The following is a 12,862-nucleotide window of genomic DNA, read 5'->3' as shown; positions in this document are numbered from 1 at the left end:
AGAGAAAAAAAAGAGACATATGTGCCAACCTACTGCTAAATAGATGGCAAAGGTTATTTCTGCTACATTACTACCTACACAATCGACCGAGTTCTACAAAGAACAAGACCCTCTGCTTGCTGGAGGCCAGTCGTTGAACTCACTGTACGTCTGGCTTTTTGAGACACCTAGTGAAAATATACAAAAGGCTAAATTAGAAACCACTGAGAGAACTTTGCAGCTGACTGAGAGGCCCTTTCAGTATAAAGCTTTGTCCCTGGTGCTTTGGATAAACAGCAATCTATTAATATTGCTTTGTGACAGTTTTAATATGATTGACTGACAGGTTACAGTGGAGGCGAAAAAAGGGAAAAATGCTTTCAAAGAAGAAAACCTTACAAAGCTTTATTCTGTTACAGTGTAGCTCTTTGTAGTAGTTTGATAGCAGGTACTTTGTTCCTACATTACTGTGTTTCATGAGACTAATCTAGTTGCAAAATGTCAATTCTGTATATGGAACATAATTCTATATATTTTCGAATGAATCCATATTAAATAATGAATAAACATGTGCAGGAGCCATGACGTGGCACCATGTAAAGCAGAAGGGGATTCGTTTTTAATATCAGCATGTCATGAAATGTTTTAATTCTTCTTTACCACAGCAATGATTGCACATTTTAATGCATTAACAATGACGAATCAAAATTAAAATGTTTGTTGCTACATTATTGTAATGGAAAACATCCACAAGAAAAGATCCTGTTATCAGATACACTATAGCAGCTGTAAACAACTGTTCATTTACTAGGCTCAAATTCACTGCTCTCTTGAAGCTAATACAAATGACGATCATGGTAAAGGAGAAACCTTAATATAAAAAAAGCTCTTCATTTTAAAGACTTTTTGTATTTTAAAGACGTGTTTGGAAGCTCCATCCAAAATGTTACTTAAACATTTCTGCTAAATACAGTAGTATAAATACATTATATGGACAAGTCGACAAACCATACAATACCTTTTTTTTTACCCACATTTAGTCCCCATTCGGTGTTATAATAACCTCCACCCTTAATGTACTGTAGAATGAGAAGGCTCGAGGTGCAGTCAGACTTCAATTTTATCTCAGAGTTGTTCCATAGAATTGAGATCAGAGCTCAATAGCAGGCCACTTAAGATCTTCCACTCCAACCCATGTAAAATCTACCTTCATGAAGCTCACTTTGTGCTTTGGGTCTCTTAGTTCACATTAAAGCAAAATTTAACGCTACTACATCTAAAGACAACAACATCCTATACAATTGTGTGCCTCCAACTTTGTGCTGATAGTCAGATTTTGCAATACGTTTGTCCATAGAGTGTATGTAGTTAGAATGATCCAATGAAAAGCTGAAAGGACCTCAGACATTTGTTCTGTAAATCGAACGTAATAGATCATGGTGTGTACTGCTAAATGCTACTTGAATTAGTTTGTGTAAGAATCCAGTCTATGCACTGAGAGCTTTAAGATGGGTATTAGAGAGAACATGCTGTAAACATATTTCTAGTTTTTTTTCAAATGTAAAAAAAGTCAAGTCAAGTCATGTTTATTTGTATAGCACTTTTCACAACAGACATTGTCTCAAAGCAGCTTTACAGAAATCAACAGTTAAGGTGAATGGTGTTTATTTATCCCTGATAAGCAGCCGTGGTGATTGTGGCAAGGAAAAACTCCCTTAGATGTTATGAGGAAGAAACCTTGAGAGGAACCAGACTCAAAAGGGGAACCCATCCTCATTTGGGTGACATCAAGAGTTTGATTATAAATCTTTCAACAATACAGAACACTGGAGAGTGAGAACTAACATGAGTACTGAAGTATAAGATTATAAGTAATGTTCTGTCTACAGTCTTATACAGTCTATATGGTTATAAAACTAGGAGCTACTGAGCTCAACATTTGTTATCATCACAGATCCAGCACCAGCTTCTCCATGCCAGAGCCTTTAAACACTCCAGGAGGTCCAATGTCAAAACTCCACACATGTATTGGGATCCAATTGGCACTGGTACGTCCCTAGATGGTAGGGGAAAAGTCCAAAGGAAGTCTTTAGCAAACATGAATCTCTTTGAGAGCAGTTTTTAAATGTATACAGTTAATACAGTGGACACTGGACAGATCAGACAGACATGCAGGAGGAGTGAGCAGAGAGTATTGGTGATACTGTGTGATCAGCTCAGTGTGTCTGGGTCAGTGCTAATGGAGCTGAGTGAAGGATTTTTCCAGATCAAGACCAAGCATAGAACATTTCAAAAATAGGTTTGTGTGTGCTTTTCTATGGGTGAATTAAAGTCTGTTTTATCTTTTGGTTGATGATCTGTTTTTGATGTCTTGCTGTTGTTTTTTCATGGATTAAGGTGTTACTTGGTGCCACAAAATATTTGATCATATATAAATGGTTTGTCAGTACAGTCAGGCACTGATTTATGTTCCAATCATTTTGTGCTGCAATTTTCCACCAGGCATTCAGAAATATTCAGAAATATGCTGGTTTTGAATGAAGTTGCCAGCTGTTTTTCTCTTTTTCTCTGTAAAGCCTCATTGGTACTGAAAAGTCTGTGCTGTGACAGATTGTTGATGTAAGGTCTTACAAGTGTCTGGCGATGAGCAGCAGATGTTTTGAAGGAAGGTGGTGTGCATCACCTGCAACAGTGTAATTAAGCTGTCAACGTGTAATGTCTTAAGGTTCGTCATCCTGTATGATCCTTCACGCATGAGATACACATCTGAATCGTAATGCAGTCTGAATTTACTTGCTCATCTAAACATGCAAATTATAATTGCAAATTTGGTTCAGTCTTTATTAAGGTCAAACAAATCCTTTTTTTTTTTTTTTTATGATTGGCCAGGAATCGTTTCAGGAATCAAGTGAAATTGTAAATGTTGCCCAGATGTTTTTGCTGCAAAAAGTAAAACATGGTGGGTATGCCTGGAGAGGAAGGGATTCTGGAGTGCAAATTATATATCTTTTTAATTCCTGTATAATTATTCATGGCTATACAACATGATTAGTATTCATTTAGAACACCATTTATAACATCACATATTAACTAGTGTACATCAGAAATAGCATGACATTTTTAAAGCTGCCAATATTATCCAAAAACCACTGTCTTTAGTCACAATGCCTCTAAATCTGCTGCCACTGACCACATCACTTCACACATATTTTCAGTATGGTATCTATCTATTTTCTATATGTTTCACTCCAGTCTGAATAATAAGCATAGACCATAAAGGGTTAATTCATGCAAAGAAAAAATTCATGCAAAGCCACTCAAAAAAATACAAGCCCTCATTATAAGGATTTCTGACAAAAATGTCATCCTGAAATAACACACATTGGAAATGTGTCAGAGAAAACCTAAAGGTGACCCCAGCGTGTGTTTGTAGAAATGCAGTTGATGCCATAGTGACAGCTCATCCCAAGCTCCAGTGCGCACGCTGCTCATTTGAAAACCTTTCATCATCGGCATACATACTAATAGATCATTTGTCCTGATAATTCATCATGAGGCTTTTTTGGCTCTGCATTTTGGTTTGGTCCAAACAGGAATTTATATTAACAGTAAAACATCGGAATGCATGCGTTTCTGCACAGTAAATTGATCTACAATAAACGTAGGCAGTTCGTATGCAGTCAAAGTTTTTTGTTTTTTCACAGTCATGTGTGTATCTGTGTAAACCCATAATAGTGATTTGCTCCTCAGGGGGTATTAAACAGAAAGCATTTATGCACACCACTGAGATTATTTCCTTTAACTTTTCAACCACTGCCCTTCATCTCACAAACAATTTTTTGTCAAAAACAACAATATTTCTGTCCAAGTATATTGTCTCATTATTGATGAAGTTGCCAGAGTGCTCCTGTGTGTAATACCTCGGCTTTTACCCCAAGGTCAGTGTCAGTGCACCCTGTGTCAGACATCCAGATTTATAGCTGTAAATGATGAACAAAATGTGCTTCTGAGCACTGGTGGTTTGGACAGAGTGCCTTACTCAAGGGAATATCTGCAGCTCTGCTCTCCAGAGGCCTTGGCCATCATAGCTTCTAACCACGTACAGCATGGCGGGAGCTTTTATTTATGTTTTTCCGTTAGAAAAAAGGAAAACGCACTTCTATTTAAAAGGATCTTACAATGTTTTTCCTCTCCTCCATCCTAAATTTTTTCTATGTGCATGGTTTCAGGATCTACTTTCAAATGGAAGGGCAGATGAAAAGGAAAAATAAAAATGGCTCTGGTTGGTTTAAATAAAAAAAAAAGAAGAGAGATATTGAAAGGTTTAGAGAGGAAGTCTGTAGGGACAGTGACAGGCATAAGGTATGCATGGGCAGTAGATGTGTTTTCCATGTGTCTGGTAAAAGCACAGCAGGATGTTCCTGGGTGGTTGTGTACTTCAGCTTGTCCTTCTTTTGCCCACCATTTCAGCATAGCTGGGAGCCACTGAATAAACCCAAACATGTCCCAGCATTTATAGTGAAATCTAAATCCTGTGGGGGGCACTTCCATTCCAGAAACACACAAAATAGGCAGAATGCAGTGTGGATTCTAAACACTGGAGATTCCACTATCTGGACTCTTTAAGTGTAACTTGTTGCAGTATTAGCATTGCTCTTTAAGACCCAGACTGGTGGAACTGTAGCAGGATTGCCGAGGTGCCAGAGCGGCTACAAAGACGCATCACTCATCTGAAGTGATGTGTTTCTCTATCAGCTGGTGTCAGACTCTTAAAGCCCCTTAGCAGCTTCTCCAGCATTGGCTTCCTTCACAGGATTGATAGCACTGCCACTGAGCACTACCATGTCTTCTGTCTCGTGTCATTTTCTTTCCTCAACAGCAAACAGTGAAGAAAGTGCTTTTTAAGGTATGTCAGAATTTTCATCTGAGTGTAGTTGTTTTAGTCGAAGTATGAATATTTTCCTGATCCATGCAAATATTATATACTTATCAAAGGCAGCCTTATAGATGGGTTACAACTCTTCTACACATAGTGGAGGCTTTGTAGCGTCTGATCTCTAGACATGGTCTCTGTCCCTAAAATTTCATCATCTCTTATCAGAAGATCTGCTAGAGCACATTCACATTTGTTTTCCATTTTCTCTCTGCTTGCTGTCCTCATTGCACCATGAAACAAAGTGCATTCTGACATTTGCAAGGAAATAGGCTGTTCTCACTTTTGTCACATTCCCTGCCGTTATTTTCGATATGCTTTCAATCGCTCCTCTTTCCCAGGTGACTACATGAAATAGAGACAATTTAAACATCGAAAAGATGGATAAAATGTTCCATAGTTATGGTGCCTACAAAGTTTTTACACCAAAGAATTTACATACTTTTCTAAAAGAAACCAACATTATTACTTTGTGTTCTGTTATTGAGAAGTTAGCGTTCTTCCAGATGGTTTGTGGCATCTGGTATTGTTGAAAACCTTATCATTTTAGGTAGAAAATAAAATCCGGACAAACACTTGAGGGAATGCATTTGGTCAATCAGGATTATTCTGGCAAGTGTGATTTTGCTGATAAAGAGCACATCCATTCACACACTACATGTCAATGTGTTAAAATCTCTGAACGGCAATTTTGTACTCTTGAGCCATTATATGTTATATATTGTAGCTGTTTCATTACATGCGAACAGCAAAATGCTGACACCAGTAAAATAAAAAGCTTAGGGAAGAATATAAAAAGAATCCTATGTTTATGAACTTTGTATTTGCCTTTTTGCTTTTTGAACAGCAGATTTAATAAAAACAAACTAAATGCTATTTTGTGTTTGGATATTGTGTTTATGCTGCGGTGTTTAAAGCTATGCACTCCTAAGAAGAAAAGTTGTGAGATCAAACCCCAGCACCACCAAACTACACCACTGTGTACCTCACCATGGCTGTAAAACCTCTCAGTTAATTTAAATCTCACTTATAAGTTGCTTTGGATAAAAGCCCTGTACCAAACATACAAATGTAAGTCGTATGATGTGGTGCATTCTAGAATATTAATTTTTTAACTTTCTAAAACCTGCAACCCTTAGGTTAGTATATATAGAAAGAGATAGTTATGAAGCAAATGAAGCAAATAGTCAACACCAAACTTTCTTTCGGCTTCTCCCATTAGGAGTCAACACCATGGATCATCCGTATTCATGATCCGCATGTATATACACAAAATTTGACATCTGTGTTAGCTTTATTTTCCAGTATTGACATTTTGTGTTTTTTTTTTTTTTTTTTTAAGGATACACATCATTCTCTTAAACCATTAAACATGCTGTGTAGACGAGTCTTAATGGGAATCAATAAGTTAAAGTGAACTTGTGTGTCCCCCCCTCGGGTGCCTTTTGTATTTATAGTGTTAATAGAACTAATTCCCAGGCACCAAATTACAGATTACACATTAAATGACAATGTACGTTAAAGTGTCACTTCGGCAACAAACAAATTTAGAGAAACCGTTAAACTATTAGCTTCCTGTTGAGTCACCCACTTGTAGAAATGTCGAGAGAGTAAAGGGTGCTGGCGGCCATCTGGAAGCGAACTGAATGTCGGAGACCTATGAAGAGTTGGTGACTGTGGGAGAGCTTCATTAGCTCCTGGCCTTCTATTAGCGGGGACTACGCACTGCTGTGTTTAAAGGTCACCTGCCGCTTTTCTCCTTTCAACTGTTGCAGTAACGGCATGAGATACAATTATACCCATCAAATGTACCACAGGCTTTCAGTGGAATCGCGAGGTCTCGCTTTTAAACTCCTGCTGTCATTTAGCTTAGTGAGATTTTCCATTCTCTTCAAAGAGATGAAAAGGGAGGAGGAATCATCCATTATGACAGAAATGTGCAATAAGCTCATATTGTTCTTGTTTCCTTAATTTTGAACGGCAGGACTCTGTATTGTTCGCTCCTCTTTGTGTTTGCACTGCAGCGCTTTAGCTTGCGTCTGTCTCTAGAGTCATTAGTGTTGTGCAAGTTGGAATTTGTTCCCAATTTACCAGCTCTGATTATTTCCCTGTACATGAATGCTTTGAAATGAGCTCAGCTCTGCCATCTTTGTGATTATCGTGCTCACTGTAATTTTCCAACACTTTTTGCAGACACTTTAATTTGTTTTTACGTGCAGCGGGAGAATGACTGCATGGTGACAAATCTTTGCCATTGCAAGCATCTGACGAGATGCCCGGTTTGAGGAGGACAAGAGCCTGTAAATTTTTAAGCCAGTATTTGTAGAGTGCTGCAAGAGAGATTTAAGCATCGGCAGTTACAGAAATATCTGTGTACTTATAACTAAAGTGTTTCTAGCAAGGAAAGCTTCCTGCGCTGAATCAGAATTAATTAATTGGAAACATAAATTAGCATACAGTTGTGAAATGGCCATTTAAACAGCAAATGATTTATATGCATCTGGTCAGAGTGCTTTTTCTCTATACAAATACTTTAATGCTCTTTGTCGACTCGAATGTTGCAAATGTCTGCTGGTGGTTATGGCATCATTTAGCAAATATCCAATCAGTTGCTTTAGGCAAGCATATGTATATGGCAGGTGTATTTTTCAAGACAAAGCACTCAAATCAGAGAGAAGTTTTATTTAACCATCAAATAGCAGTTTAGCATAAATGCTTATAAAGAAAATACAGTCTGTAAAAGTTTTTTTTTTTTAGAAGCCTGCAGTTCCCAATGGGAGATATTTGTGCTGAATAGGTCAGCGGTGCTACAGCACATCATATGGATTAATATGATTTCATCTAAACAGACAATAAGAAATGCCATGCCACAGTCACACTGTGATAACATCAGAATCAGGTAATCATTTATCTGCTTCTTTAGGCCTTCCTATTGATAAGGTCCTGCATAGGATGCAAATATAAACAATAGCATGGTGTTTAGGAATATTGACTATCCAGGATAAAGGGTTTATTGAAGATGAGTGAGTGGTGTTTTGAAACAACCGTTTAGCCATATGAAAAAACTGAACAGTGTTGTATAATGTCAAAGTTTGCTTTGATAGAAAGGGCTACAGAAAAGTTACCATTCAGAGCAGGAAGCCATGAGATTAGATGGCATGGGAGAGATGCATTTTTACCCAAAAAATCCCCTCAGGCTATTGGAGAGCTTTCCAATTTTTTTCCATTTGTAAAAAGCCCCAATTTCTCTGACCTTCAGCAGCTAAACGCTTGAAGGTGAAGAGGAAAGAGAGAGATGGCTTTACTTTCATTTATTTATGCTTAATGTGCAGACTACAGGGCCATGTTTGGCTGTCTGCTGATGTCCTTTTTTAAGACCACTTAATGCTGCGCAGGATCCATCAGATTCTGGGGAAGAGACCTCCATTAGTGATAAGACCAAGTCCCCAGCCAGGTTCCTAACAGCCTCTTGGTGGCAGCTATGGCAGGCGCCGCTGTCTGCATAAGAATGGCATCCAGCCCCTAGACCTACATGCTGGAGAGTGTGATTGCTCTGGGGGGGAATCTGGGATGTTAACCAGCCTGCTAATCACATTTGCAGTCTTTATTTGCAGATGATGGCAGTAGAGCTTTATTTACGCAACCGAATGTTTGACTGCCGTGGTTAGGCCTGTAGTTATCCCGTTCCTGAGTTTGTTGCAGTATCTAAGGGCTGCTATTATCAGTGGAATGTGTTGACAATTTTACAAGAAATAGAACAAAAAGCAATTACTGTTGGTTTGTTGCACAAGAGCATTTGAGAGTTAATTGTTAGGGTTGGTAATTGGTTTACCAGGTAGGTTGATTGAGCCCCCCCCAAAAAATGGATCTTTGGTTAACGTCAAATTGATTATAGGAACAGACGTTACCTGGCAACACCAATATTAATTTAGTTTTAACTTCAACCAGACAATTAAGAAAATGTTTGGTGTAAAACAATTGGCTTGTTATTTCTGCTGCTCAGGAGCTGCCAGACTAATTATAGCTTAATGTTTTCTGAAATGTATAAAGACATCTGCAGTGTTAGTGTCTCTCTAGCTTTGAGGCAGCCCTGAAGAAACTGAACCAACACCTTGGCAAGGTTGCTAGAGATAAGGACTAGCATTGCATCAATTCCCACAGCAACAGTGTGTCATCATAACCAAAGTGCCACATCACGCTTTACTGACTCCTTCAATTAATAGCGGAAACACAGTGACAATGACCGGGCGGAGTTGTTCGAGTTAGCTGTGCGCACATTCGTGTCCTTCAAAACTCTGAAGTCAACCCTGGCAGCGTCACATAGCCTGAGGCGAAATGCTCCTCTGTTTCAGAGACTGTTTCTTTTCTTCATCAGCATATTCTCTCTCTCTCTCTCTCTCTCTCTCGTCAAGGAGATAGAGTGTGTTCTCCTTCGTAGTGACAACATGTCTCAGGAGGGCGCATTAGTGAGATGGTAGTAGTCATTGTGCAGGTATTTAAGGCTGTGACTGTCCCGCTCTGAGCATGGCAGAGGACTTGTTTGACATTTAATGTGAGCGTAGCATGAAATCAGGAATCAGCAGTCCATAATTGCAAAATGAAAACAGGATTCTTTGTTGTTTTATTTGTTGTATGAAAACAGTAATGTGAAACATATTTTTGTCATACGTTTGTCTTTTTTATTCATTCATCCATTTTATCATGTTTTAGGTTTTTACTCTTTGGTAAGTCTTCATAAGTTACAGTATGATTTCTTTGTCTTTGAATAAAGGAAACTTGCAAAGAAACGTAAGGAGACCCTGAGCAGCAGCACAAGACAGGAGATGACGGTTATGGTGAACTCCATGGATAAAAGCTACACAGAGCAGGGCACTAACTGTGACGAGGCCATCTCTTTCATGGACACCCACAACGTAAATGGAAGAAGTGAGTTGGTTACTGATGGAATTCTGTCTTAAAATGCTATTTTTGGTAATCAAATGCATTATGTTTTTAATCTCTCAGGACCAATTGGCAGACCCAGAATTACATTCTTCTCTTATACCTGTACACCTTTCCTATTAGTTTAATTCTAATGACTGAATCATTTAAGGCACTGACTAATTAATGTGCTTTCAAGAACAGCTGAATAATAGTTGTTAAAAGGTGCTAACAGTTCAGAACTATTCAAACCAGTGACCTTTTAACCTTTGTGGCTAAGAGCATTGCCTGGTTTACCTTTCTGAGCTCAGTGTTCACTTTAAGTACTAAGCTTTAGACTTGTTTTGGTGCCTCACTTCTCTAGCTGCTGAGCCCAGAGGACATCTTGAACTTTTCTAACCCTTTGTGGGATTAATCAGTAGTCTTCTGTCAGAGACTGGTGGCTCAGGAGTTCTTATCATTTAAATGATTTGCAGTAGTCATAAACACCCGACAGAGCACAAGTATATATTGTTAACTTGTCATACAATCTCAAGTTCCTGCTCTGTTTTTCTCACTATTTATAAAGTGTGTAATTATAGGAGAACACTGATATGTGTGATGTCCAGGATTTAAAAGAATGAGAGCATATGATGTGGATTTTCCGATATTTACTGGCTCGGGACAAATTCACTTATCTATCCAGCTGTCTGTTCATTTAGAAAGCTTTCCTTAGAATGAGCTTTCTGGCGTTTTAAACTTACTAGGGTATGGCTGGTGACATTGAAAGGAACATTAAAGCTGTATTTGTTTGAATTTGTCAATTTTATTTGTACTTCGTCTAATTTGCATCTTTTGTGAATGCTGTTCACGCTGAGTAACAGAGGAAAGCACTAACTGCCGTCTTCTTAATATACATAAGCTCACACAAGCCCACGATTAACTAATGTCACTCTGATTGACAGAAAGAGTAATGCAATCCTAAACAGCAAGAGATCATGGCCCCACCCGTGAGCTAATATTTACTTGAATTTTGTACCTCGGAACATCTATAGCTTAACAAAATATCATTTGCATCATTATAGTTAGTTAGTGTTGATTATAATGTGTGTTTTGTTGTAGGACTGTGAAGCTGTGAGGCATGTGTATCAGTAGCTTTACGCGGTGTTTTGTATGTCACGGAATAAGAAAATGGTGCTGTGACAGCAATCATTCTTTGCTCATCTCGTAGAGGTTAATACTTCAGCCAGACTGCACCTGCTTTTCCACTCGACATGGCTGATGTTTGACCCAGCAAAGTGGCCAGCAAGCAAGGATAAATAAATAAACATGCGCTCTTAGCGACCGGGACAGAAGTGCAACAGACGCCAGGGTAGTTCATGCGTGACCTTATCCTGCTGTCAGCCACCATAGCTATGATTGACAGGCAGGTCACTTTAGACAGTGCCTTCTGGCAGCTGTCAGAGAGCCAGAACCTACCTGCCCAAGCTCACTGTCAACTGTTCATTCAACTCTTCACCACCTTTACATCCCGTTACATCTTCATCGTTAACCACATATGACTTTATAGGGAGGGCTTCATTTTATTTTTGCTATGTCTTAAAAATATTCAAGCTATTCCTCATTCGCGTCACAGTGGCATTTTAGGGCAAATTAGACAACCATAGACTGAATTAGACTGACAGTTGGGAATTATGGATTCCTTAAATCTTAAAATAACATACAAAGGAAGGCACAAAGCCATGTTTGGTATAGGAAAATGTCATTTACTTTAAGAGGTCATGGAATATTTGACAAAGGAATGTGTTTTTCTTTTAAGTAAATGTACCTCTCTCTCTCTCTCTCTCTCTCTCTCTCTCTCTCTCTCTCTCTCTCTCTCTCTCTCTCTCTCTTTTCTTTGATTAAAAGCTGTTTCCTCACCGTCATCATTTACCATGAAGACTAACACACTCAGCACTTCAGTGCCCAACACCTATTACCCAGGTAACCTCAGCTTTTACCTCTGAACTCCATCATACTCTTACTTTTTAATTTTAGGACTATAATTTTTCGGATCTTAAATTTGAAAAAGAAAGTACTCCGTATAATTCTTATTCAATGTTTTTGCTCTACGACTAACTTTAATCTGACATCTAAGAGGAAGAACCATGTCCAAAGGTTAATGTATACAATAAAGGCATTACATGTGTGGATAATAATAGCGGATTGATTCTATTTCATAAATTATACATGCAAATGTATCTGAATATCTGAATATAGTCAGCAGCATTCATATTTTTTATAATAACAATTGTACATTTAAATGCATACCTGGAATTTAGTACATTTGTATAAAATAAAAATAAAAAAAACCCAGATGTCAAACATAAGGCACTCCAATTTATTCCACAAAAAGTAAACAATATGTTGAAACACCATTAATACACTAAACTACTCACTGTAGAGCTACTGTCCATTAAATTCACAATGTACGTGTTCCATCTGCACTACCTGCATGACAGAAAGCTTAATCATTATAAATTAGACTAACATCCAAACATGATGGAAACAGTTGGCGCTGGGCCAACTGTGTTTACAATACAACTCATTTAAAACCATGACACAAGGGCTGCATATTGTGGGGTTTTTTGTTTAACGAAAATGTAAGTTTGACATCTGTTTTAAGATTTTTACTAGACATGAATTGTTCTTCCTTTTATTTTAACTAAACTGTCTTCTATTTAATTGTAACTGTCATGCTTTCGTGCTGATTTCTCCTCTGTGTTCACCTTCCCACTTTTTCTCTTCTTTATACCCTTCAAAAATCTGCCATGGTTTTGAGCAGACCCCTTTGTGCCAACTGCTATCTTAGGTGAGACAATATTCTACTTCCTGTTTCTCCAGTACCTAGCTTTATGTCATGTGAGCTGTTACATGTGCATTCTTGTGATAGCTTTTAAGAGACACATCAGAATAATGGACAGTAAGCGTGAGAGAGGAAAGGATTAGAGAGATTTATTTTTGTTACTGATGATGGCTTCCTCACATCCATACCTGCCTGCTTTCCTCTTC

The 12,862-nt window shown here is 38.2% G+C and overlaps 1 protein-coding gene across 11 annotated transcripts in view; it reads left to right on the top strand.

Annotated features, from left to right (window-relative positions):
- LOC310727448 (receptor-type tyrosine-protein phosphatase mu-like) overlaps window positions 1-12,862 on the top strand; it is a 215,461-nt gene that overhangs the window by 163,942 nt on the left and 38,657 nt on the right. For 4 of the 11 annotated variants that reach the window (XM_083543941.1, XM_083543947.1, XM_083543945.1 and 1 more), the window contains 3 exons: window positions 9,684-9,838; window positions 11,720-11,794; window positions 12,636-12,662. In XM_083543941.1, coding sequence (XP_083400067.1) covers window positions 9,684-9,838; window positions 11,720-11,794; window positions 12,636-12,662 — 257 coding nt within the window. The remainder of the gene's footprint in view (window positions 1-9,683; window positions 9,839-11,719; window positions 11,795-12,635; window positions 12,663-12,862) is intronic. The other 7 variants (XM_083543944.1, XM_083543948.1, XM_083543946.1 and 4 more) reach the window with 2 other exon arrangements.

Source organism: Silurus aristotelis, assembly GCF_946808225.1.
Source record: "Silurus aristotelis genome assembly, chromosome: 1".
In the NCBI taxonomy this organism is placed as follows: domain Eukaryota; kingdom Metazoa; phylum Chordata; class Actinopteri; order Siluriformes; family Siluridae; genus Silurus; species Silurus aristotelis.
This window is presented reverse-complemented; position numbering and strand designations above follow the sequence as displayed.